At 38.2% G+C, this 24780-nt stretch overlaps 1 protein-coding gene across 5 annotated transcripts in view; it reads right to left on the bottom strand.

Annotated features, from left to right (window-relative positions):
- Window positions 1-24780, bottom strand: part of DNAJC13 (DnaJ heat shock protein family (Hsp40) member C13) — a 136153-nt gene that overhangs the window by 72146 nt on the left and 39227 nt on the right. For 4 of the 5 annotated variants that reach the window (XM_043965752.1, XM_043965748.1, XM_043965750.1 and 1 more), the window contains 13 exons: window positions 19425-19524; window positions 16662-16769; window positions 15275-15430; window positions 14310-14366; window positions 10813-10934; window positions 8939-9014; window positions 8616-8711; window positions 6844-6987; window positions 4912-4926; window positions 4198-4280; window positions 2375-2528; window positions 808-911; window positions 559-718 (listed from right to left, as the gene is read on the bottom strand). In XM_043965752.1, coding sequence (XP_043821687.1) covers window positions 559-718; window positions 808-911; window positions 2375-2528; window positions 4198-4280; window positions 4912-4926; window positions 6844-6987; window positions 8616-8711; window positions 8939-9014; window positions 10813-10934; window positions 14310-14366; window positions 15275-15430; window positions 16662-16769; window positions 19425-19524 — 1375 coding nt within the window. The remainder of the gene's footprint in view (window positions 1-558; window positions 719-807; window positions 912-2374; window positions 2529-4197; window positions 4281-4911; window positions 4927-6843; window positions 6988-8615; window positions 8712-8938; window positions 9015-10812; window positions 10935-14309; window positions 14367-15274; window positions 15431-16661; window positions 16770-19424; window positions 19525-24780) is intronic. The other variant, XM_043965751.1, reaches the window with a different exon arrangement.

Below are 24780 nucleotides of genomic sequence, written 5' to 3'. Positions count from 1 at the left end.
GTTTTTATCTCACCACCATCTTTTATCATTAAACAGTGAGCTTTTGGCAAAAAGAAAAATCTGACTAGTCATTTTTCACATGACTCTGATAGTGGTAGCGTCATGGAGTAAAGAATTTGGAATCACAAAGACGGGTATGCCTCCTACCTCTCACACTTACTGGTTTTGTGACCAAGGACAGGTGACAACCTCTCTGAGATGAAGTTTCCTTTCCTGTAAAATGAGGAGTTGGGCTAGGTGGCCCTTAAAGTCTCTTAAAGCTCTAAATCTATGACCCCCACTTCAAATTTATTCAGCTTTTGAATACCTACAATTTAGGGCTTGAAAAGGAAAATTCTAAAGCTAACAAAACCCATCAATTCAAGACATGGTTTTGTACTAAGCAGTTACTTTCCCCGCCACTTCCCTAACCTGAATAAAAGGGCCTCTTACATTACAAAATACTCCAGAGGATCTCAGGCAGAGGAAGACTGATGGAAGGACAATGGCAATACAGAAACCTAAACCCAAAGCCTAGATGCTTTTCATCAAGTTGCACTTTAACAATAACATTCTTACCCTCTCTAACATTCCAACAATATATCTGGTGTCCCCAAACGGTCCTATTTCCTCATGACATCTGCCATAAACAATAGCCAGTGCTTGCAAACATAAACACTTCATGTTCACTTTCGGGGTGAGCAGGAAACGATGATAGAGCTCATTGAAAAACTCATACCTGAAATACCAAAATAAAGCTCACAATAAAAATAAGCATGAAAATGTAAAGCAGAAAGAAACAAAAATGGTATCGATATAGTGGCTTACGATCGTCTGATTGATCCGCTTCCTTCATTTTCATCCTCCTCTAACAGTAATCTCAGGTAATAGTCTCCTATTTTTATTTCCTCTGCTAGGCAATCATACTTGACCTTTTTAAATAAAAACAAAGTATATGATTTCAGTTGTAATTAAAGGAACTCAAGTGACAGCTGACTCTCAGCAAGTTCTAAAGAACTGCTTCTTACAATTCTAACTCAACAGGGACAACTTTCCTCTAAGTGACAATCTCAAGAGAAACATTTAGTCACTTTTTAAAAATACACCTAACAGGGGCAGCTAGGTGGCACAGTGGATAGAGCACCAGCCCTGGCTGGAGTCAGAAGTACCTGGGTTCAAATCCAGCCTCAGACACTTAACACTTACTAGCTGTGTGACCCTGGGCAAGTCACTTAATCCCAAATGCCTCACTAAAAAAAATAAAATAAAAAAAAATAATAATAATAATACACCTAAGTAGGCTCACTATTTCATATTTATAGCCATACACTGGCAAGGCCTAAGGAATTTCCAAGTGTGAAACTTGTTTTTAAAATAATTCTTCGTGTCACACAGTGTAGAAGACTCACTGGTAAATTAACCAAACACATTGTTTCAATGAAGATCTTTGGAAAAATATTAAGTAGTTGTTAAAATAAGCTTTCCCCAGGGGCAGCTAGGTGGCACAGTGGATAGAGCACTGGACCTGGATTCAGGAGGACCTGAGTTCAAATTTGGCTTCAGACACTTGACACTTACTAGCTATGTGACCTGGGAAAGTCACTTAACTCCAATTGCCTCATCAAAAAAAAAAAAAAAAAAAGCTTTCCCTGTCCTTGTAGGGTATTTTATGGAATCCTGGATTAAAACCACTGTTCAATGAGTGAGATAAAATATAGTAACTAGGATCATAGTTAAAAAAAAAACACTATGAAAAATGCATTAGTTTTAACTTGAATTCAATTGCTTCAGCACACCCAAATGATGGTAAAAATCGTGAGTGTGCCCTGAAGCTTTGGCTATAAGAGCCTGGGAAATCCACGGCATGTGCACATCTAATGACATCAAATACAATCACCACTAACTAACTTCTTTCCTGTTCTCCATACCAATCACTGAAGAGAGCAATTACTGCAAGAAAATGACTACAATTTGTAACCAAATACAAGTTACCATGAAAACTTAAACAAACCATGAGAGAGGGAAGAGTTAAAGCATGCTTTAGTGAAGATGACTCAATAGTGAGGAAAGCAAAGATAAAGAAAAGAAAAGAAAGAGCAACTAATTAAAATGGCGAAGGATGTGGAGGGATATTTAAATTCTTACTGTCCCACAGTCTGACTCTTATTCTAAATTCTTTGGCTATCCAAATCCAAGACCTGCTGCAAGTAAGTGCAGGAAACAGCATTTCAAGGCAAAAAAAAAAAAGTTTTCTCTACAAGAATTATTTGCAAATATTCCATTAAGGAGGGTGGGTGTAAAGTATATAGCTAAACAAACCTCTAAATAACTTCAAAGTATATTTTGATAGTAAGTATTTTTGTACAACTAAAAACCCCAAAGAATAAAAGTTTACCTCAAATTCATGATGGTTCCATGAGATCACATTAGCACTCCCAAGTTCTCTGTCTATATTAAATGCCCTCATTTCAGATTCAAGGCAGTCTCTCAGTTCTTCTCGTGTTTTAAAGTTCCAAATTAAATTTGACCTGGCATGGTCTTGAAGAAACCTGGAAAAAAAAAAGTTTTTTTTAAAGAAGTTGGTAAATAATGAGTATTTTCATGTAAACATCAAAATAAAATGAAGCCTTCAATGCAACCAGTAAGACAATGTCGAATTTGATCCACACTGGTGTAAAAATCAATGAAAAATTCTGTGAAACCTAAGTTAAGTTTAAAACCAAAGTGAAATGATTAAAACTATTTATTTTTCCAGTTTATAAAGCACTTTCACTAAGTTACTACAGCCTACAGAAAGTCTAACTGCCAGAAATAAGACTTCAGGTTAGTAACCAGAAATCCTGGTTTGGGGGTTGTATAAAAAAAGACAGGGCCTTTGAGAGAGGATATGGAATTGTTGTTCTAGGGTGACTTTTGATGCAGACAGGGGGAGAGGATCACAACTGGGAAGAGGATTTTCAGAACCCCATCCCCCATCCAATGCTAGAACCAGTTAACTAGAGGCTGATACAGATATGTGTCTGAAAAAGACATGGTCAGCCTGGCTATCAGTATACAGCCTTGTGGGAGGGCTGGCATCCCAAGAAGGTCCAAAGACCAAACTTATTTTAGGACTCCCAAATTTGAAAACAAAAGCCTATACTGTATTCCCAAGTCTATGCTGACCCTTTATCCCCAGAAAATATCTCTCGACTGAGGACTTGGGCCAGAGCCAAGTGCTTACAAGCATGCAATTTTACTTCAGCTCCTCAAAAAGAGGTTAGACTTTAAGGGTAAAAACAGAAGACAGGAAGCAGCTGAAAAAAACATGAAACTAACTATGAGGAAAGGTAAGCATCAATATATTGCACCTAAGTAGTGACTCAATTTTCCAACCACTATTTACAAGGATTTAAAGTACTCTTAGTGGTAGAAAGATTATAAATTATTTCATACTGAAATGTTTCAGGAACTTCTAATCAGGAAGATATAGTCAGATGGTACAGTGACAAAGTCTTTGTGGAAGAAGGGAGAAGCCGAGCTCTTTACTAGGCTATAATAACACTACTGGACTTCAGGGAGAATATTTAATTTATCTGTACACAACCTTCCACCCCCTCCACTCCCATAAGACACTGTCTTGCACATAGAAGGTATTTAATAAACTTGGTTTTACTGAAATTTCTCTCCTCCCTCCATACTCAACAACATGGCTAATAATCGACACAGACTAGAATTTAGTTAAGTTGGATCCTAGCCTCAGTTTGGTACTATTTGCTGACTTCGTTTTCACCATTTCATAAAACAAGAAAATAAACTAGTGATATCTCCTTACTTCATAAAAGAGAGTAAGAATTTTTATAGGGCTAACTCCTGAGGAAAAATGCTGTCTTCATTAAAAATCTCAATGCTATGGAAGCGTCAATAATTACTCCAATTCCTAGTCTGAAAAGTACTTTCACTTATTCGTTTTTTAAAATACATCTACAAAACAGCAAAAATATACAAAGAAAAAGCTGTCATAGGGGCAGCTAGGTGGCGCAGTGGATAAAGCACCAGCCTTAGATTCAGGAGGACCTGAGTTCAAATCCGACCTTGGACACTTAACACTTGCTAGCTGTGTGACTCTGAGCAAGTCGCTTAACCCCAACTGCCTCACCAAGAAAAAAAAAAAAAGGCTGTCATAACATATCAGCTATGCTGGTTTAATATACATTGAAAAAACAATCTGAAATTTACCTATAGTAGAAGAGATCCCAGTTTGCTTCAATTTTTATTCTCTGTCTTCTCTTTCTAAGTATTACTGGCTTTTGATTTAGATTCTGGAAGAAAAGGAAATTAAAAAAAAAATTAAATAACAGCCAAGTCTGGTGCTATGCCAAGAGCTAAGTTTTCCCACATAGACATACAAGTGCACATATTTAAATCTACACTTTATCTGAGCATTCAGAAAAATGGTCATTAGGTAGTTAGTCAATTTTTAAAAGAACTTAATTTGAGCAAGTTAAATACATTAAAATGAGAACTTAACCCACAAACGAGTATCAATAACAAGAAACTATAACATTAATCCTTGATACTATACCAATACATTTTTCAATATAGAAATAGTAAAATTTTAAAAAATAGATTGTCACTAAAACCCCAAAACTTCCAAGTTTTATGAAGTTGTTACTAATGAAATTTGCATTAGTTTGTAATAGTAAATTATGCACAAACATTTGCAAATAGTTAATAGGAAAAAACACAAACTTGAAAACAAAAGGTTGTTTAATTCTTGCAGGAGCTAAGAATACTTTTTGAAAAGTATAGAACTGAAGGATAAATAACTTGGTCCAGACACATCTGAAGTGAGACTCTAACAACACACTAAGACAAAGAATACTAAAACAAGACCCCACATGCCAGGCAGCTAAAAACAACTGACATAAATTGCAGGAACTTAAAACTCACCATATTGTTTCTGTCCTGAATGTGTTCAAGTAGAAAGGAAAAAAAAAGAATATTTTTAAAGAAAATAAAACAAGAGCAAGCTAAGATATGATGAGAATAACATCTGTTATACAAAATTTCTCATAAGGATACCATCATAAACAAATTTTAACAGAAAGAACAAGCCCAATTATTGTTAAAAGTAAAACTTGCTCAAAGTAGTTTAAAGAATTATGTGATCTCACTTCATTCTAGGCTAGATCATGTGAAAATCAAGTTTCAAGATTTGTTTTGTTTCTATACTAGACAACATACTTTATAGAAAGGGAGAAATGTTGTAGTCTAAAATTAGCCTAGATTAAAAAAGTAACAGATATATACTAAGGCAATATGAACAAATGACAGAACTAAGAAGTTAAATAACTTTAATTTATTGGGATTTAGAGGTTGGTCACTTTTCTTTCAAACTTTTACCAACTTAAGCTCTAATAAGATTTCTTTCTTTGGTAGTCCAAGTTGACAAATTCCTGTTTCATTATCCTATCTCCGGGTTTGTGTTTACTTTCCCCAATTTTTGCAAATTTCTGCAAACCGCAAAATAAGAAATTTCTCCACACTAAGAGATGCTATAAAATGTCTTGTATGTCAAAACATGGAAAGTCATTGTCATCATCATCATCATCATCAAAAGAAAAAAGCAGAAAGCAATATGGATCAAAGAGTAAAAGAAAAAAATAGAGGAAGCCATAAAGTATAAATGAGAGCCCTGGAAAGTGGCAAAACAAGCATTTATTGGGTAATAGCTAACACAAAGCACCTACTATGTGCCAGGCACTATGCTAAGCACTTTAAATTATGTCATCTGATCCTCAAACAACTCTAGGACATCGGTACTGTTACTACCTCCATTTTACAGATGAGGAAACTGAGGCAGGGAATGGTAGTGAATAGCTTGGAGTCCCACTGCTCAGAAAGGTTGGAGGCTGGCTATATCAATCTCTACTTCTCAGGAAGAGGGACTAGGCCTGTCATTTCATGGGTACAGGATACTGCCAGGTGAGGAAATTCCTTCTACTATAGCCCCTCACTCTGTCACTTCTAGTCTTGGAGAGCTGCCTGGAGCCCTGAGTGGTGAGTGACTGGCCAAAGGTCACATAGCCTTCAGGGGTCACAGGCAAGCCTGGAACCCAAATCCTCCTGGCTTTGAGGCCAGCTCTCTCCCCACCACACTACACATGGACATGGGGAATAAGCTAACTTTCTCTAATAGGAAGCATTCAACGAGTCACATTAAAAAAGACAGAAGATTCTGAATTAAAATCTATAAATAAACCAAGATTGGCTTTAGGTTATAAGTGCAAGAAATGTTCATCAGGGATGGTGACAACAAAATTTATATTACTCCTTTACTGTCCTGGTAAATGAACAAAAATGGTGAAAAGGGCCCAGCTATTCTACAAAAAGAACCATCTGTCTCTACAAAAATGAAACTGACTTTAGTGATATGGGCTAAAAACTAGAACTAATGGAAAAATTGGCTTTCTGATCCTGATACTAGAGAAAATACTAAGACCAATTATCTAATGCAATTTCAGAATTTACTTTAGCTATAAAGTGAGGTAACAACATAGCAATGGTGCCTTTCTTCTTTATGGGCATTTGTATAAAATCTTATGGCCAATTTAAGATTATCTAGTTGACGAACTGTACGTGTTATCTTTTTACTAGGTAAAATTTATTCCTAAATCGGGATTCAAGTCAAAAGAAAAGCAAGAAGAAAAATTTTAAAATGGATTGACTAAAAAAATTCTATTTTAAGTCAGAGCTGTTTGCCAGTCAAAAATCTGACTATTTGACTAGCATCTCAGATGACAAATAAAGTAGAAGGCGCTATAAGTGCAAAGTTAGAGAGGATTACAAAATTAGAGGATTAGTGCTGACTTTTTTTTTTACCTCTTTCTGAGCAATGCCCATTCTATCCCTCCAGTGCATCAATACAAGATCCACTTTTTCTTTGGCAAATTTCTCAACTTCTTTAGCAGCTTTTCCAGCCAGTCTTTGCCACTCTGGAACTTTATTGAATTTGCCGTACTGATCCTGAGGAATGAAGAAACCCATTTTTTTAATATATACACACAAAGACAATGACTTACAACTACAGGAGTACTTTTAATATCAATGTTCAATGTAGGCTGGCTGCCTTTAATGAATAAAAAAACATTTTTAAAAGCATTCTCCTTGGGTAAGAAGGCTATTTTTTCAAACAATCTCTAACAGGTAACAAATAGCCAGTCATCTAGATCAGTCACCTCTAAACCCTGATTGCACACACTTACTAGTAAACATTTTTGGACCACATCCCCATAATATATGTGTGCAATATATTATTCGCAAAATGTACATTCTACTGAATTAATAATTACGTATTATCAAAAAAAAGGGGGGGGGGGCGCAGTTAGGTGGCACAGTGGATAAAGCACTGGCCCTGAATTCAGGAAGACCTGAGTTCAAATCCGGCCTCAGACACTTGATACTTTCTAGCTGTGTGACCCCGGGCAAGACACTTAACCCCAACTGCCTCACTAAAAAAAAAAAAAATTATGTATTATGATATGCAAAAAATGAAAATTAAAACTAAGATAAAAATGAAGAAAGATTTGATCCTAAAGTTAATAGGGAACAAATGGGCAGAAGAGTGAGAGAGTCAGATGTGCTCTTTAGGAAAATCACTCTAGTAATAGATCAGAAAAGGGGAGACTACAGGCCAGGGAGACCAACTGGGAGGCCACTAGATTAGAAAGGAGCTGAGAGCCTGACCCAGGGTGGTAGCTGTGTAAGCAGAGAAGGGAATAATCTATGAGAAATGTTGTAAAGACAGGAATGACAAATTTGGCCGCTAATTGTATATAGGAGGAGTAAGGGATGATTCCAGATTCAAACCAATATGACTAAAGCAGGCAGTGTTCTTGGTAGCAATATACCAGTTTAGAAGAGGGGTTAGTTTGTGAGGGAAAGATAAGGTATTAAGAACTATAACGTGATACACCCATGCCTGCTAATCCAATGTCATTCACTTACTGACTCAACTAAGCCAAAGGGCTTCGGAGACAGGGCCCTTAATCACCAGTAGCTCCAAGTGCAGCCATGAGGTGATCTGGCAGGGGCTGGGAACTAGGATTTCTAAGTGGTACCTGGGCGATAGCTGCTCTAAGTGCCAGGAAGATAAGGGTAAGAGTGGCTTGTGATTAAAGTCCAGTTTTTGGCTGTCTCAGGACAAGACCCATTCTCCCACTCTGACTGCACACCCTTTAGGGTTGGTCAGGTCTAAGCTTCTACTCTGGAGACCACTGATCTAGCTCAAGTGTCTTCTGGCTCAAGATTTCTAAGACTAAGAGTCTACCCGCTACCTACTTTCCAGAATTTACTTAGCCGCACTACAAACAAGGTATCATGCTGGGTTATGGAAACTGCAGAAGGCATAAAACATGGCTCCCAGCCTAAGGACCTTACCATGTATAATGGTAAATATAAAGGTAACTCTATTTTTTGCTGTTACAGTGAGGGCTCCATCTAGTGACTGAAAAGTAAAATCACATGTAGTTTCTGATCTTTTTCTATAAACTTCAACCTCACAATATTGTAGCAAATAGCAGTAGTCCTGCATTACAGAGGGTTAAGCTAAAACTCATTTCTGAGTTACTGCCTTTTTTGTGCTTTGTACTTACAGTTGCTATTTTCACATTATCTCTAATATGCATCCGGTCAGCATCCTTCTCAGGAACTGGATCAGTGCTGTCCAGGTATGCCAGCAAACCTGGGGGCTAGTCACAAAACAAAACAAAACCAAACCATCTGATTTCAAAAGAATGGCATGAAAACAAAAGACAATGAAATACACTAATGAAATAAGACACTACAGATAAAAATTATTTTTATAAGTATCATGACATTTTATTAGTAAGACATCTTTATATACTTAATATGCAAACTGTTTTTCATTATAATTTTACTACCTATATGTATCCGTTTAGTGTCTCATCTGACTTACCAAAATACGTTTCAACAAATTTGTAGCAGTTGCATTTTCAGCTGTCCAGAGGCCCACTAAATGTCTACTTAGCTGTCTGAAAAAAGCAGACGTTGAAAAAGGTTTGCTGCTTTATCTCAGCTAGAACAGAAAGGAATTTTTAAGAACAAGATATCATGTAATTATAAGAAATATGGCTACAATTTTAAGTCATTAATCTGCTGTTAATACAGCCCCCAAAAAGTTTATTGTTCTAAAGTCACCCCTCCTTTTAAGATAGTAACTAAAAATATCACTACAATCTTCCAAAAACTAAAATGATTAACTGATAAGGTCAATGATTAAATAGGTCACCTAAAACTTTTTCTGTATGAGGGAGATGATGTATTTATTCCTGGAAGAACAAAGCACAAGCAACAGCCTCAGAAATCAATGTAGTTCTGTTACCAATACTTAGTTGCAGATAACATATGTCAGTAAAAGTGTTTCTCTATAAACTCAAATTTGGAAGCTACTATATTGTAGCAAATTCATTTTAAGACTATTCCCCAATTTTCACTAAGGTCAATGGTTGGACAGTTTTCCACAATTAAGGTTGATCCTACAGGATGCAAATAATTAATTATAGCCTAATACTTAAAAGCCAACAAACTTTTAATATAGAGTTTTACTAGAAGGTTACTTAAGAATATCTATTTACGAAGAATATTTGCCTTTTCTATAGTAGATAAGGGAAATACCTCCCTCAGCATTTTCCTCTTTCATTCGAAGTAGAAATTAACTTTGTTGATGATATTTGAGGGTAGACAAAAATCATTTTAGAATTCAACACTAACTAATTAGTGGAGCTGTGTAAGGAAGAGAACATTATACTCCAAGGAGGAGTTGCATTTGTGGTAATAGGTATGGGAAAAGATCAAAGGAAAAATCAGTCAAGTACTGCATACTAAATATGAATCGACATATACTTCCACTTGTCGTGACAGCGAATAGCTAACAGCTACAATCCTTAATAGCACACCCAAATTTTAAGTCCTCGCATTATACCCTGTGAAACTCTCTGGTTTGCAAATATACACTAAAAGGGATAAAGAAATTAGGGTCAACAGAAAAGGGACAAATAATGATTAAGCAGCTAGACACCAAGATCATTTAATAAACATATTAAGCACTTGTGTGCCAAGCAGCATGTTAGGTGCTTGATGAGATAGAAAGTTCAGAGAAGAGAAAAGTTAGGATTTGTAAAACTTAGAGCAGATGAAGATTCAATGTAGTAGTTTTCAAATATTCGAAAGACTCATAAGGATAAAGGTGCCTTAAACAGCAAAAAAAATGTATTAAAATAGGTCACAACACGGGCAGCTAGGTGGCGCAGTGGATAGAACACTGGCCCTGGAGTCAGGAGTACCTGAGTTCAAATCCAGCCTCAGACACTTAACACTTACTAGCTGTGTGACCCTGGGCAAGTCACAACCCCAATTGCCTCACTAAAAAAAATAAAATAAAAAATAGGTCACAACATCTATCTGATTGGCAAAATGTAAAACAGGAAAAGCCAAGGGTCACCAGCTTACATGGACCATGAAGAAAATGAAAATGCCCTAGGCCTAGATTGCTTCTCTACACACTGGAAGCTTTTTTGAAGACTGCTTTCCATGTTTCTAGTCCCTCTATTGTCTCTGTGACTGACAATAGGCTACCAAAACACATATAAAATGGTTAATCTCCCACCAAAAACATCCATATGGCTGAAACACAGATCCTTTTGGTCCAATGCTCCCAGAAAGAAAGGAACAGACAAAAAACCAAGAATGAAATATCTGCTTAATTTGGAAAAATCCATGATGACTTAAGTGCATGCCTCTGACTGTCACAGCACATTTAATGAAACTTACCTATTCGTAAGCATCCTTTGATCTGTGCTTATTGTAAACATTGCGGTATGTAAGTGTCGAGGTAAGGCACCTTCACTAAGTGCAAGTTCTTGCATTTTGGTAGCGATTTCTTTATCACCTTCCTTCAGAAATAGGGAAAGATGAATAAGACAAGAGTTTCTCTTAAATTAGCCTAGCTGTCAAAATTTTTTTTAACAACCTTAAGTAAATTAGGTATTACGATATATCACACAGGAATATATGAACAAAACAACTATCTAAACAAAAAGGCAAGCAACGGCATAAATTAAAAAATATTTTCTATTTTTCTTTGGAATATTGTTATTTTTGAAGTATATTTTCACAATTATTTTTACCCATTACCCTCACCCCAGAATACTTTCACCTTACTTCCTACCAGTGTCCACATTACTAGACTTCAAATAAAACCATTCAGTAGCAATGAATAATACATTTTCTTCACCCAGTTTCAAAGGAAGGTTTCATTTTAGTTCCTTGCCAGATTTTTAGCCCTACACATTTGGAATGCTATTCATTTTCACTATAACTATCATCCTTAATTCATTAAGAAAAGCATTTGTTAAGTGTTTATTATGCATTAGGCACCATGCCATCTACTAGGGGGAAAATATATACAAAAATAAATGCAAAATAAAAACAAAGTAATTTGGGAGGAGAGGGACACTCAGTACTAGGGGAGTCAGGAAAGGTCTCAAGTCAGAGCTAACATTAGAACTGAGTTTTGAAGAAGCTAGGGAATCCAATAAGTGGTGGTGAAGGAAGAGTTTTCTAGACCTGGCACATAGGCTGTGCAAAGGCAGGGAGTCAAAAAAAAAAAAAAGTCACGTCCCATATGCTAAACAACAAACAGCCAGTGGGGCTGGGACAGAACACACAATGGAGGTGTTGATACGTGTCTGGAGAGAGAGCTTAAAACCAGATTGGGAAGAGCTTTATTGGAGCTTAGAAAAGACATACAGCAAAACTTTCTGGGCAGGTGAGTGATATGGTGGTCATTCTTATGTTCTGGTATCATGAACTTGACAACTGTGCAGAAGCTGGACTAGAAAAGGTGGCAGCTAGAAAGAGAAATAAACGAGGAAGCTAATACAATAGTCAAGGTAATGAGGTCCTGAACTTGGTGACAGTCAAATGAGTAGAGAAGATACAGAGAGGAGATGTGAATAAGTAAGTCAACAAGATTGGCAATGGAAATGGAGGCAGGGATAAAGAAAAGGTAAGGCTTACTCAGTGATTACAAGGAAAGAAGAATCCTTGAAAGGCATGGGAAAATTAGGAATGGATTTTGGTTTTGTTTCAAGTCTTCTTTGTTTGGCAGGGGATGAGTTCTGTTTTGGACATTATGAGTTTGAGATAATTAAACTCTCTAGGTGGAGACACTCAGTAGACAGCTAATGACTTAGGACTGGAGCTCAAGAGAGAGATGAAGTCTGGATGCATAGACTAGGATGTTATTTGCACGGTGAGAACAGTTGAATATATAGGAGTTGATGAAATTTCCAAAAGTATAGGGAGAGAACAGAAGTGGCCCAGGAGAAAATTGTTGGGTATACCATGCAAAGGCTGGGCATGAATGATGATACAAGCAAAAGAGACAGAGAATTGACTAGACAAATGAGGGGAGAATCAGGAGGTAACAGTGAAGACATCATCACCATCACCACCACTACCACCACCAAAAATTCAGGGAGCATAATCTGAAAGAAAGAAGTGTTCAATAGTACCAAACATTGTAGGGAGGTAAAGAAGGATTACGAATGAAAAACAATGCATCAGATTTAGTAGAGAACACTGGTCAACTTGGAGACATTTCATTCAAGTGGCAGAGTTAAATTAAGGCCAGATTACAAGATTACAAGGGAAGGAAGTGGAATGTGAAGAAGCAGACATAATGAACAGCTTTTTTTCTAGGAGTTTAAAAGTGAAGTGAAAGCTACTGGAAGAGAGATCAAGGGTATGTCAGAGTCAAATGAAAGTTTAAAAACTGAACCCACATAAGCATATTTGTAGCCCTGGAAAGGGTTTGGCAAGTTCTCACTCCAGAGGCGCTAGTTCTCTCTGAACACCCCCAAACATCCCTAACAATTCTTAACAACTGGTGCTAACAAAAACTAGGATGACATGCCCTGAGAGAGCATGAAGTCCTCATCTCCAGGCTCCTCACACAGAGACTGATGGACCAGCTATGAGGGGGCCATTCAAGGATTTCGAGTCTAATTTAGTGTTGCCTTGAAGACTACGGAGGATACTTCTCTCTCTTTTTTTCTTCTTTTTCTTTTGGTGGGGCAATGAGGGTTAAGTGACTTGCCAGGGTCACACAGCTAGTAAGTGTGAAATATCTGAGGCCGGATTTGAACTCAGGTCCTGCTTAATCTAGGGCAGGTGCTTTATCCACTGCGCCACCTCGCTGCCCCCTACTAAGGATCCTTCTCACTCAGATTCTGTCACTTGCTCCAAGGAACACAGCTGATAAAAAGGAGAACTTGAAGCCCAGCTCAGGTCTTGGTTCCAAGTCTATTTCTTCCCCATCACGCCTGATTGCTATAGAGAGATTCCCCACAACATTTTCTCGACAGCTGAAGAACTAGCTGAGTTTTCAGTGTGCTCGACAATGTTTCCCCTACTAGCTGGTAGGCCCAACGGGGAAGAGGAACTATGTTCTTCTAATGCTGTAAGGTTTTGTGAAGTCCTTTATGTGCTGCTATTCTTATCTTCCTTTTACAGACGACGAAACAGAGACTGAGAGAGCCTAAGTGACTTGTCCAGGGTCACATAGATATTAAGGGCCTGCAACAGGACTTGAACTCAAGGCTCCACGACTCAAGTCCCACACTCTGATATACCACCCAAACTTCCTTCTAATTTTTATCCTTCACAGGGCCCAGCAGTGCCTCTTAAGTATTTATTTATGGAATTAATTGAGCCTTACTTATTGGGGGAACACAAAATAACCATTCCTGAAAAGGGGGGGAAAAAAAAGGACATTTTCTAATGACCTCTATTTTTTCTTTCCTGGTCTTCACAAATATAAGCTGTAAGGGTAATTTTAACAGAACCATAATGCTTCTGTTTGGTGTAGTAAGGGGAAAGGAGGAATATTGTCTCTATAGAAAGATCTATCTTTTAAAGTATTTGTGTTGTTAATGGGATACCCAAGGAAAACAACAAAGATCTAAGTATCTTCAGAGCTCTCCTTTTGTGTCCGTTTTAATAAAACTCAATCATGCTGGGAGAACCAAAAGGTTAATTCATTTGTTCTACCCTTCACTCCAGTGATGTGAAATTTCTCTTTTGCTTTGAGAGATGTTTCTGCAACTTTCAAAAGAAAATCCAGAGCAGAAACCTAAAAAGCTTTTCTTACAACGTTTTTCTATCATAGGTGGTAATATATTCAGTTTCTATGAGCATACCAATCCAAATAAGAAAACTATTTGATTTCTTTTGTTTAAACTTAGAAATTAAAAGTTTATTCTCACCTCGATTATTGCCTTCATAACCAAACCAGCTCCTTTTACAATTGCCATGGAAGGGTGCTTTGAAAGAGGGGGGAAAAAGAATCAATCACCAATCAGTTTTTCTTCAACTGTAATCAGCTGGTTTAAAAGATGTGATGATATCCACTTACAAGTTAGTTAGCAATTTCAATAAAATAGGTAGACTCTAAATATTGTTGACATACTACACTTTGACAAACTATTTTACACAAAATAACATTAGCACTAAATATTAATGAAGAGCCCACACTAAAAGGGCAATGGGTTATGAAGCACATGCAGCACGGCAGCATTCGTGCAAAGTAATAATACACAGGACTAAGGAATAAAACTAACTTCCAAGACGAAACGTCTGGCTTGATAATCAGGTCATTGTTCCATGAACACATTTCACAACAAAAAAACTTGTGGGAAGAGAGAATGAAGCAAGACTGCAAGGGGGAAGGAGCGATTCATGGGGAAGCATAAATAGCCAACAATGATTTGTAGCATAAAAACCATCAAGGTCTTGTGTTACTGGAAGAAAGGAGCAACCACATGGGACAAAAAATGGATAGCCAAAAGATGCTATATTGGGAACTACATGAAAAATGACCAAGAACCTCACAGGTGGATATGACTAAATCATTTTACTGATGAAAACACTGCATCCATAAAGGATAACAAAGCAGAAACTAATTTTTAACACTATTCAAGGTGGGAATGGAGTGTGAAGTGGCGAAACAATCATCAAGAGTGGATTAGCAGTGACCTCAGATCTTTAAAGGAAACACCTGCTAATTTTATTTACATTTCCAAACCAAAGGAATGGTTTTACAACAAAGAAACTGAGAAGGAAGATGTTACAATCTTCCCTTGTGACACAAGAAAATATAAAATCATACTGTTATCCCCAAAAAGTGCTTTTCTAGGATTGTACTGAAGTAACAAAAAAGCTCAGCTCTCACCTGAAAAAGTTTAAAGAGGGTTCTTCCATTGGATGCAACCATTTCCAAAAGCATATCAAATTGCTGCCCTTCAGTCGTCTCGCTATATGGAGCACAGAGGGCAAAGGTAAGGAAGTCCAAAAGTGAACTAATAACGAGGGCACCAGTCCCATGATCCTGGAAAACAAAGTAATTCATTGCTTTGTGAACTTCTCAAAGATACAGTGGAGTTGTTGAAGGGAAAATTCTTGACATTTAACTAAGCTGGCAGAATATTTAATTTTCTGATTTCATGGTCACAGTGAAGAGTCATTTCGCAACATGTAAAACATAATACAAGAAGTCTATGGATACTGCAGAAGAATCATGATCAATTTCAAGAAAAAGAAAGCTGTTTGGATCTGGACAATTAGAGCTACTCAAACAATTTTTAAAAATTAAATGAATCAATGTCACTCAAAACAATTATTTTTATTTGCACATTTTTTTCCCCTGCAATACAATTTACAATTGTTACTACTGAAGAGCTAATTAACTAGTTAATTAAACTCTTAAATGTTAGGAGTTTTAATTTATGTTTCTAGAATTTTAAAGTAAACCTGAAAATGTTTTAAAATTATCTTCTGCAGATGAATGAGATTGCAATGTTACATATAATCTACCCTCCCCAACTGTAAAATCACATTACGTTTCCTTGTCTTGTATATTACATTTCTACTATCTCCCCTCTGCTCACCTCTTTCCCCAGAAAAATGTAAGAGGGGAATGTTTTATTGTTTTTCTTGCCTTCCCAATTCCTAGCATAGGCCTGGAGACAGAGCAGGCACTTAGACACTTGCTGAACTGAACTCAAACACATCCACACAGGTTGAACTATGATAATAGGTTAACAGACAACCACAACTCAAACACATCCACAGAGGTTGAACTATGATAATAGGTTTAACAGACAACCACATTAGGCAATTATAGACACTGCACTTATCATTTATTTATTTGTTTGTTTGTTTGTTTGTTTATTTTAGGGCTTTGAGGGTTAAGTGACTTGCCCAGGGTCACACAGCTAGTAAGTGCCAAGTGTCTGAGGCTGGATTTGAACTCGGGTCCTCCTGAATCCAGGGCAGATGCTTTATCCACCACTGCAACATCTAGCTGCCCCTCCCCCCCCCCAGACACTGCACTTAGAAGGGAGTTGGCTTTGAGTCCTGCCTTGTTGTGAGGTCCAGGTTTCTTCTTTTGCAAAATAGAAATAGCATTAAAGTTGTGCAAAGCAAAGGAAAACAAGTGTCAAGTGCTTGGCATGCCGTAAAGAGCTATATAGATGTCACAGGGAAAACTACAAACCATTTTTATACAACCTTTCAAAATCATAATTCTTCCTATTTATAAAAGCTTAATCTTTACTTACCACATGGGAATTAAATTTTTCTAATAAGTTTTCCAGAAACTTCTTTGAAGAAAGAAGAGATGCTTTGTTCAACTGTTCTTGCCTCAAGTCATAGTCATCATGCATAGGCTAAAGAAATTAAAAAAAAATAATTTAGAAGCAGACTTATTTGCTATCATCTTACAGGATTTATTCATAACAATGTTCTTTTTTTATATATATAAGGTATTTTATTTTTTTCCGTTACATGTAAAGATAGTTCTCAACTTTTGTTTATACAAGCTTTACAATTTCAGATTTTTCTCCCTCCTTCCCCCCTCCCCTAGACAGCAGGTAATCTGATATAGGTTATATCTATATATCTATATACATATACATATAGATAGATAGATAGATATACACACACATATATATATCCATAATAACATTAATCCTATTTCTGCATTAATCCTGTTATAAGAGAAAAAATCAGGGCAGTAATGCAAAACCTCAAAATAGAAAAGAAAAAAACAATAGCACCCAAAACAAAAGAAATAGTATGGGGGCAGCTAGGTGGCGCAGTGGACAGAGCACCGGCCCTGGAGTCAGGAGTACCTGAGTTCAAATCCGGCCTCAGACACTTAACACTTACTAGCTGTGTGACTCTGGGCAAGTCACTTAACCCCAATTGCCTCACTAAAAAAAAAAAAAAAAGAAAGAAAGAAAGAAAGAAAGAAAGAAATAGTATGGTTCAATCAGCATCTATACTCCACAGTTCTTTTTTTTTTTTCCCTTGGATTTGGAGATCCTCTTCTATCATGAGTTCTCTGGAACTCTTCTGAACCACTGCATTGGTGAGAAGAATATAGTCCATCACAGTAGATCAACACTCAATGTTCATGATACTGTGTACAATGTTCTTCTGGTTCTGCTCATCTCGCTCATCATCAGCCCACGCAAGACCCTCCAGGTTTCTCTGAACTCCTCCTGCTCATCATTTCTTACAGCACAATAGTATTCCATTGTATTCATATACCACAACTTGTCCAGCCATTCCCCAATTGATGGGCACCCCCTCAACTTCCAATTCCTTGCCACCACATAAAGAACAGCTATAAATATTTTTGTACATGTGGGTTCCTTTCCCCTTTCCATGATTTCTTTGGGAAAAAGACCTAAAAGTGGAATTACTGGGTCAAAGGGTATGGACAGCTTTATCGCCCTTTGGGCATAATTCCAAATTGCTCTCCAGAATGGTTGGATCAGTTCACAGCTCCACCAACAATGAATTAGTGTTCCAATTTTCCCACAGCTTCTCCAACATTTATTATCTTCTTTTTTTGTCATTTTAGCCAATCTGATAGGTGTCAGGTGGTACCTCAGAGTTGTTTTAACTTGCATCTCTCTAATCATTAGTAATCTAGAGCATTTTTTCATATGGGAATAGATAGCTTTGGTTTCTTCATCAGAAAACTGCCTGTTCATATCCTTTGACCATTTCTCAATTGGGGAATGACTTGGATTCTTATAAATTTGATTTAGTTCCCTATATATCTTAGAGATGAGGCCTTTATCAGAAGTACTGGCCTCAAAAATTGTTTCCCAACTTTCTGCCTCCCTTCTAATTTTGGATGCATAGCTTCTGTTTGTACAGAAATTTTTTAATTTAATATAATCAAAATCATCCATTTTGCATTTTATAATATACTCTATCTCTTGTTTGGTCAAAAACTGTTTTCCTTTCCAAAGATCTGATAGGTAGGCTATTCCTTTCTCTCCTAATTTACCTAAGGTATCACCTCTTATGTCTAAATCGTGTATCCATTTTGACCTTATTTTAGTATAAGGTGTAAGATGTTGGTCTATGCCTAATTTCTGCCATACTATCTTCCAGTTTTCCCAGCAGTTTTTGTCAAATACTGAGTTCCTATCCCAGAAGCTGGAGTCTTTGGGTTTATCAAACACTACATTACTAGTGTCATTTACTACTGCATTTCCTGAGCCTAGCCTATTCCATTGATCTACCACTCTATTTTTTAGCCAGTACCAGATAGTTTTGATGACTGCTGCTTTATAGTAAAGCTCCAGGTTTGGTACCGCTAACCCACCTTCCTGTGAATTTTTTTTCATTATTTCCCTGGATATTCCATAACAATGTTCTTATTGAAACCAGTGTAAGCAAGTGTCCTGAAAAAAAAATGATAGTTCCCAAGAATGAAAAGGGAAAAAAGCAGAAGATAAATGATCTTCTTCAAGGACTGTTCAGACTTCATAGATAATTACACAATACATGACAGGGGCTAGAACTCCTAAAAGTCACTGTTTATCCTAACAATGAAAACTATGTTTACTGTCAAGTCAAGTGCTAATAGCAGCTCACATTTACTTCAATTGTCCTCTACCGTTTGTTTAGCACTATTCTTCCAGCAATACAGAATTTACAAAATGCTAAAATTAGCAGCAAATTTTCATTCAAGAGAAATTTATTAACCGTTTGGATTTTCAAACTCAAACGTCTGTTGAACTACTCAATGTCTCTACAAAAAGTTTTTTGGCCACAGCATTTCTAACATGCTGCCAATTCCTAGCTGAACTTTTTTTATTCTTTTTCACGAACAAATTCAAGAGTAATTAATTCTTGTGTTTACAAAGAAACACTCTGTATATGAAGTCTTCTGAAACTATGTCTTCAAGTTTAACAAACAGCATTTAACAAAACTCAACTTTGATTAGCTAAGAGTGAAACTTTCAACTCATCCAGATCAGCAAGTTTAAGAAAAGTTCAAAAGAATAAAACAAACTTACACACATGAGGGCACAAAGCATATCAATAGAAGCGTGGGTTACACCATCATGACTCCTCTTGAGAGCTTTCACCACCTTCACTCCAAGCCGCTCCCGAAATCTTTGGAAATAAAAGCCACAGGTGTCCCATATTACCAACACCTTGTACTTTATGCTTTTCAGTCCTAAAATGAATAGCAGTGCCACCACTGGACTTCTTTTTTTTAATTATAAAAGTATTTTATTACTTTCCAATTACATGTAGAGATAGTTTTCAACATTTGTTTTTATAAGATTTCTAGTTTCAAATTTTTCTCCCTCCCCCCTCCCCAAGACAAGTAATCTGATATAGGTTACATACGTACAATAACATTAAACATATTTCTGCATTAGCCATGTTATAAGAGAAGAATCAGAGCAAAAAGGAAAAACTTCAAAAAAGAAAAACAACAGCACCTGTGGTAAAATATGAAAGTTTTTAACAGTCGGTTAGGATAACTGAAAGACGCCAGTTTTTCAAGGACCACCCTTTTGGGGAGGAGATGAACAGTCCGCCTGCTGCGCATGTCAGACTGCCTGCCGGGTACAGTCCGCCTGCTGCGCATGTCAGACTGCCTGCCGGGTACAGTCCGCCTGCTGCGCATGTCAGACTGCCTGCCGGGTACAGTCCGCCTGCTGCGCATGTCAGACTGCCTGCCGGGGTTTTTTGACTTCCGGGGTGGAGAGAAGGGGAGTAGCCTTTTTTGCCGGCTTGGCGGGACTCCTGGCGGCGCGGGACAGACGGTCTGACTCACTCCAAAGGTGGCCTAAATCGGTTTGGTGAGTTTTTATAAGGAATATAGACTAAGCCTAGATTTAAGACGATTTCTACTGTATTTCTATTTTCCTATCCTTCTAATCAACAACACCTTATATACAATAAAGGCTCTATCTAGAAAACCAGAAGCTTCTTCCATTTACTAGTCTGGGAGATAAATTAAGGGAAGGGTTAAGTAGGGGAGATTTATGATCTAATATCCAATTTTAAATCTCACAGTTTGGCGACCCAGATGGGACCTTAAGGACCCTCCCACCCTCCCTAGTTTGGCCATAAGCCGGCTAATTCGGTGGATTTTCCAAATACCCCCCCCCCCCCCCCCCGCGGACTTTCCCTTTGTCTAATCTCCCTTAAAGACTTTAAGCCTCTAAAAGTCTTGCTTTAAACAGAAAAGCCAGCCCAGTTTAAAGGGCAAGATGCTCGAATATTCTACCATCCCTTTGATTTTTCTCATCGGAATGTATTGGGACAGCATAACATCCCGACTTAGAGGAATAGTTTACTCAATGGTCCTTCATAACATTATTGGTTTTTTCCTCATTCAGGCAGCAAAAAGTTTTTTGTATAATAGTATACGTGAGAATCTTTGGGAAAATACGTTTAATATAAGTAGAAATTTTATGCCTGCAATTGAAATACCTTTTAATACCACATCCATAGTTCATACGACTAAGGATTTTATTTTTTTTTGTTGTTTTTTTTTTGTTTTTGTTATTATCATTGTTTTTGTTATTATCATTGTTATGATGTGGGGGAAACTCTCACATATGGAGAGAGACCTCAAAATGGCTGTTTCTACTAGAGATGATCCAAGTTCAGAATCAGATCAGCAGAAACTACTCCCTCTGCAGGAAGCTATAGAACATAGTAAGAAGGGAGTGCCAATTCAAGTCAGAAAATATAGCCCCTTTAGACCAAGTGACTTGAGCGCATGGAAATCAATCATCCCTAGTTTTGAGAAAAATCCAAACACTGTAATTTCACAGTTAAGGACTATATTTAATGCATATCAACCCAGTTGGGCTGATGTTACTTGCCTTTTGGAAACTTTACTGTCCCCAACTGAGATTACAGATATTATCTCAGCAGGAAATGCCCTTGTTGCGAAAGGTAAGGCCGATGTGGAATGGCCTCTAAAGGATCCAGAGTGGAATTATAATGATGATAGGGATTTCCAAAGATTAAAAGATGCTAGAGAAACACTTCTGAAGGGAATGGAATCTTGCTCTAGAAAACCGGAAAACTGGCAGAAATTTTTAAGCCTACCTCAGGAGGCTAATGAAAGACCAAACAGATTTTATGATAGACTTTGTGAGGCCGCTAGACAGTACACCAGATTGGATCCAGTAGATTTAAGAGATTCCTGTATCATTCTCAACACATTTGTTTATAATTCACTGCCAGAAATACGCAGATACTTTCTGAAACAATGTCCAGACTGGAGAAATCTCTCAGTAGATAGAATTAAGGAACTTGCAAATTATGTCTTTGACTCACGTGAGGAAGATCCAGATCACCCTAAACAGAGCATTCTGGCACCAGCGATTCCTAGTCAGCCATGTGGACACTGGAACAAGGACACTAAGGTGTGTTGTTACTGTCGTAAGGAGGGGCATGAATTGAGAGAATGTAGGACTTGGAGAAGAAATTCTAATTCTAATTACAGGCGAAATCAAAATAGAAATAGATCTTTTTGGAGGAATACAGAAAGGCAGTACCAGAATAATGGTAACCAAGACCCCCCTCAGAAGAGGACACAGGAATGATGGTGTCTTGGGGAGGAATGGAACATAGATAATGAAAGCCATATATTCCCAGATCCGGATTTTTTGAATGCACTTGTGCCAGTCCATTCACCTCCCCAGAGTAATGAACCACATGTCACCTTAAAAGTGGGGGAGACTTATTATGATTGTCTGCTAGACACAGGAGCCTCTAAATCAGTATTAGTAAGCAAACCAGATGCTGGGTGTAGACCTGTAGGATTTTTGAATGTAGTGGGAGTCTCAGGAAAGAGCCAGAGAGTGGCAAAATTGAATCCTCGCATGGTATCTATGGGGCCCTTAACAGTGGAACATTCATTTTTACTCATGCCTGATGCCCCTGTAAATTTATTAGGTCGTGATCTCCTTTGCAAGCTTAGAGCAACCATATCTTGTGCTCCAGATGGGGCTGTCTCCTTACAATTGCCAGAGGATACTGTTCATTTATTACCAATTTTACTTACAGAAGCTCAAGGAACAGCAGGGGAGGTATCCAAAATCCCCTCTGACATTCCTGAGTCTTTATGGGCCTCATCCCCTAATGAGGTGGGGCTCCTTAAGTCTGCCATGCCTGTTACCTTTAAAGTTAAGGGGGGACCACCCCCCTCCATTCCACAGTATCCATTGTCTAGGGAAGCAATAGAAGGGATCACCCCTATAATTGAGGCTTTGAAAAGCCAGGGTATTATTATTCCATGTCATCACTCTCCATGCAATACTCCCATTTTGCCAGTTAAAAAACCCAAGCCTGGGCCAGATGGTAAACCTGTTTATCGTTTTGTGCAAGATCTTAGAGCGATTAATAATTATGTTATTCCTAGACATTCCATAGTTCCAAACCCGGCTACGATAATTTCCTCGATTCCCTATGAATCTACATGTTTCACAGTGGTAGACCTTTGCTCTGCCTTTTTCTCCATACCAGTACATGAGGACTTCCAATATTTATTTGCTTTTACCTGGAAAAATAGACAGTGGACCTGGACTAGACTCCCACAGGGATTTGTAGACAGTCCCACATTATTTTCCCAAATTTTACAGCAGGATCTGGCCTCTATTACCTTTAAGGGCTCCATACTAGTACAATATGTAGATGACTTACTTTTGGCCTCTCCTAATGCTGAAATTTGTCAGGAAGATAGCCGTCACTTACTGCTGGAGCTGCACAAGAGAGGACACAAGGTTTCCAAGACAAAGGTACAATGGTGTTTGCCCCAGGTAGAATATTTAGGATTTATTTTGGCTGCTGGAACTCGCTCTGTCTCTTCTAAGAGAGTCCAGGCCATTCAACAACTCTCTGCCCCCACTACTAAGAGGCAGTTGAGAGCCATTCTGGGAGCAGCTGGGTACTGTAGACAATGGATACCCTCTTTTGGTGAAATTACTAAACCCCTCATAGCTCTTACAAAAAGTTCTGTTCCAGACAGTTTACAGTTGGATCCCCAGCATCTCTCAGCCATAAAAGAATTAAAACGGGCCTTGTTATCAGCACCTGCCCTAGGACTGCCAGATTATAGTAAGCCTTTCACTCTCTTTGTGCATGAACAAAGGGGGGTGGCTTCTGGAGTCCTGACTCAGTCACTGGGGCCTAACCAACGTCCTATAGCCTACTATTCAATTCAGCTGGACCCTGTAGCGGCTGGAGCGCCACCTTGCCTTAGAGCAGTGGCGGCCACAGCGCTTTTGGTAGAAAAAGCCTCTGATTTGGTCCTAGGTAACCCTCTAACTGTGCAATGCCCTCACGAAGTGGAGGCTCTCTTACTACGTCACAGGACACAAGCCTTTTCAGATCAAAGGCTGGCTAAGTATGAAATAACCCTGTTAGGTAATGAGAATATCACTTTAAAACGCTGCACAGTTCTTAATCCAGCAACACTACTCCCTAACTTACCATTCTCGGGGGAACCGTTGCATGACTGTGCTTCTTTAGTTGATATGGCTGAAAAACCCCGTGACGATCTTTTTGATACACCTTTAGAAAATCCTGATCTTGTCCTCTATACAGATGGTTCCTCATTTATGAGAGAGGGAACCCGTTTTACTGGAGCTGCTGTAGTTTCTGATTATGACACCCTCTGGGCAGCTTCTCTGCCTTCCCATTTTAGTGCACAGGCTGCTGAACTTGTGGCTCTTACACAGGCCTGTAATATAGCTAAAGATAAGAGTGCCACCATTTTTACTGACTCGAAATATGGCTTTGGCATATGCCACTTTATTGGTATGATTTGGCGTCAACGAGGCTTTCTAACATCCTCGGGCAAGGCTATTGCCAATGGGGACCTTATCAAGGACCTCTTAGATGCCCTAAAACTGCCTTCTTCCCTAGCCGTTGTACATTGCCCTGCCCACACAGGGAATAGTGATCCTGTTTCAAAGGGAAATGCACGAGCCGATTCTGCAGCCAAGCTTGCTGCATTAGAAGCTCCTGAACATGTATTTAACCTTTCACCTTCTGAGGATATTCCTTCCAACCTAACCTATGACGATTCTGAAGTAGAAAAGTGGAAAAAGAAATTTAAGGCGAAACAGATCAATGGCATCTGGGTGTCTCCGGAAGGTAAGCCATTTCTTCCCCGGAAATTCTACCACCAGGTATGCCTCTCTGTTCACAGAAAAGGCCATTTTGGTACACAAGGCATTGTAGACTCTATTAAGAGAACCTGGATAGCACCAGGTGTGACTAATACAGCATCTCGAATCTGCTCGGGCTGCTCCACATGTCAGTCTTATAATCAGTATGCTTTTAAGGCCAAAGCTTATGGAGGGCGTCCTCTAGCATATACACCTTTTGAGCACT

This window comes from Dromiciops gliroides, chromosome 5 (assembly GCF_019393635.1).
Source record: "Dromiciops gliroides isolate mDroGli1 chromosome 5, mDroGli1.pri, whole genome shotgun sequence".
In the NCBI taxonomy this organism is placed as follows: domain Eukaryota; kingdom Metazoa; phylum Chordata; class Mammalia; order Microbiotheria; family Microbiotheriidae; genus Dromiciops; species Dromiciops gliroides.
Note: the sequence above shows the minus strand (reverse complement) of the source record. Positions and strands in the feature narration are given on the sequence as shown.